The 2,743-nt window shown below is 54.7% G+C and overlaps 1 protein-coding gene across 2 annotated transcripts; it reads right to left on the reverse strand.

Annotated features, from left to right (window-relative positions):
* Positions 1-628: 628 nt before the first annotated feature.
* On the reverse strand, positions 629-1,593 carry LOC135280303 (ring-infected erythrocyte surface antigen-like). 2 transcript variants are annotated; one of them, XM_064388112.1, is made up of 3 exons: positions 1,469-1,593; positions 1,136-1,358; positions 629-873 (listed from the first exon to the last, which is right to left on the reverse strand). In XM_064388112.1, the coding sequence occupies exons 1-2, from the start codon at positions 1,490-1,492 to the stop codon at positions 1,152-1,154; spliced, it is 231 nt and encodes a 76-aa protein (XP_064244182.1). In that variant the 5' UTR covers positions 1,493-1,593; the 3' UTR covers positions 629-873; positions 1,136-1,151. The 2 variants fall into 2 exon arrangements, with proteins under 2 accessions (XP_064244182.1, XP_064244181.1); XM_064388111.1 differs by lacking the exon at positions 629-873 and having other exon boundaries at positions 1,098-1,358.
* Positions 1,594-2,743: the final 1,150 nt, after the last annotated feature.

Consider the following 2,743-nt stretch of genomic DNA (forward strand, 5'->3'; position numbering starts at 1 on the left):
TCTTTGAAAGCGGAGAAGGTCCTAACGAGTGCAGTCAATTCAGCAATTTGGGCAGGATGAGGATCCCCTGGCTTGGCTTTTGTCTCTTGAGCAATGCATACCCAGGGTAGTGCAGAGCAGGCCCGGAAGCAGAGCCCGGAGCCTTTGGAGGCTGCAAGCCTTAAACATCATCCCCTGCAGCAGCCCAGATGCAGGTGCCACAGTTGCCAAGGCTGTCAAGGCCTTGAGAGCGGGAAGGTGGATTTTGCATCCCTGTGGGCTGATGGCAGTTCTGGAGCCAGGAGTGGCTGTGGCTGCAGCAGGAAGGGTGGCTGAAAGTTTCCTGCCTTGCTTTGGTGGCATGGCTGCAGGGGCCAGTGCAGTGAGAGCCCCCTCTGTGCTGGTGGCAGCTCAGCTCTTGGGGACGCCGCTGTGCCCCAGCCCAGGAGCAGCAGCAGTGCCCAGCGGCAGCAGTGGTGTCAGTGGGACCCCCTGTGCACAGGGACCCCCAGCCGCGGGGTGGCCATGGCAGCAGCCCCAGGGAGCTCCAGCCCCGGGATCCCGGAACAAGTGGTAATCCCAAGTCTGGAAATGATGCCTGTGCCCATAGGAATGGCAAAGAGAAGTGAGGTTTTAAAAAGAAGCAGTATTTATTTGCCAAAGATTGCCAAACTCTGGGATTTACAGAACACTTTTCATTACAACAATCCTTATAACAACAACAACAAAACCAATACCAATCTACAGGATTGATTTACATGGGATCCTAGGGACTAACAATCTTCAAAACATATTTACAGTGAAGTACTAAGGTGAACATATTTACAGAAATCTTCTAAGTTTTCAAACATATATATAGAGGCGTAATATCTACAGCCATCATCTCCATCAGTCCTGGAAGAAAGGAAGAAGCAAAGTTGGAGTCTGCTGCCAGCTAGACTGGAAGATGGGCCCCAGGAGCTGGGCAGGGCTGGCAGGACTGCTGTGGCCCCAGACAAGTGCAGGGCAGGCCAGGGCTGGTGCTTGTGGCAGCACAATCCCGGCCCCCTGCAGGCAGCGTGTCCCTGAGCGGGGCCATCGAGCCCAGCCTCAGGCTGGCGTCAGGGCAGCCACCTGTGTCTGTGGGCAGGGCATGGGGAGCATCTGCCTGTCTTACTTGTGAAGCTCCATCTTCATCCAAGGACCATGGGCTCCTCCTCATCCTTCTCATCCACTTCCATCGCCTCGATGTCATCCTCCTCATCAACTTCCATCTCCTCGATGTTATCCTCCATGTCCACTTCCATCTCCTCAACTTGCTCTTCCACATCCACCTCCATCCTTTCTTCCTCACCTAGCACCATGTCCACTTGCATCCACTCCACCGTGTCTCTGGCAGTCTGCAAGAGACATCACAATCTGACAGTGGGGTTCCTGTCCCACACCATCCATTGCCACGTGGCTGCAGCCTGCTCAAGCAGGCTGCCCCCTCCCTGGAATGGCACTGTACCTCCACTGGAGCAGCAGTGCTCATCCTGCTGGGATTGGCGCTCCAGAGCAGGCAGCACGAAAAGCCCAGGCGGCAGCAACAGCTCAGTACTGACGGGCAGAGATCAGAGCGAGCGCCAACTGACCACTGGCAGCAGGCAGAGTGTCTGCTCTGCTGGTTTCCAGGTGCTGGACGTTCCACCTGGAACACTGTGGGAGCTGTGATGTCACAGAAGTTTCAGGGCCGCTCCACACTGGGAGATGGGCATGGTGGAATGATGAAATCCTTGAATGGTTTGGCTTGGAAGGGACCCTAAAGATCATCTGGTTCCTAGCTGAGCAAGCTGCCAGCACAGCAGGTTGTCTCGGCCCCTGTCCAAGCTGGCCTTGGATGTTGGTGGCCATGGGGTATGCACAGCCTCTCTGCACTGGTCCCAGTGTCAGGGACAAGCACCCTGACAGGAAAGAACTTCTTCCCATCATCAAATGGATTCCAGCTCTTGCAGTTTCATCCCATTCCCCCTTGTTCTGTCACTTCAGTTGCTGACAACGAGTCCTCTCCCACTTCCCTGTGGGTCAGCCTGTTCCTGCAGGGTCACACATGTGGCTGAAGCTGCAGCCAGGAGAGAGAGAAGCCAAGCTGCCAGAGAGAGGAAATGGGGAAAGTGACATGAGAGATGAGAGAAGAAGGAAAAAGTAGAGACATGCAAGGCATTGGTTTGGGTGGGCTGTGGGATTCATGCCTTTTATTAGAGGCCAGGTTCTCTGGTGCACTCAATGACTGTGTGATTGCGGCGTGTCCACAGTGAGCCCGTGTGAGCGAGCTGCACTGCCAGAGCCCGGAGCACACTTGCTTCAAGTGCTGATGAAGGAGGCCAGAGACGGGTCTTTGTGTGCAACTCCAAACACTGTGCATGGCCATGAAGAGGGTCCAGGGCCAGAGAGAAAATGAGGCTGGGGACTGAGGGTTTCATATGGGGGGGGGAGAAGGGGCAAAGCCAGGACCAGCAGGGGAGAAGAGAGGGAAGAACATTCTCTGGAGAGTCGATATAAGGAAAAAATGGCAGTTGAAGTGGGTGATAGCAAGAAAAGCTGCAGATTGCAAGAGGCTGCAAGTGGCCATGGGTGAGAGCCCTGCATTCAGAGGGGTTTCTCTGTTTCACCTTGGTCCCCTTTGCCCTAAGGTATTACAGTTGCAATGAGAGGCCCCTGGGCCTCCACAAGTGCCCCCTTTTTGTTTTCAAGAATGAAGGCTTCTGCCATGGACTTTTGCAAGCGTTGAGCAAAACTGGATAGA

This window comes from Passer domesticus, chromosome 13 (genome assembly GCF_036417665.1).
Source record: "Passer domesticus isolate bPasDom1 chromosome 13, bPasDom1.hap1, whole genome shotgun sequence".
Taxonomy (NCBI): Eukaryota; Metazoa; Chordata; class Aves; order Passeriformes; family Passeridae; genus Passer; species Passer domesticus.

Bases quoted from the DNA above. Each gene is read 5' to 3' on its own strand.
- LOC135280303 (XM_064388112.1), bottom strand. From the start codon at position 1,492: ATGAGCACTGCTGCTCCAGTGGAG. The intron at 1,359-1,468 runs GTACAGTGCCAT...TGTCTCTTGCAG, and splicing joins GCACTGCTGCTCCAGTGGAG to ACTGCCAGAGACACGGTGGA.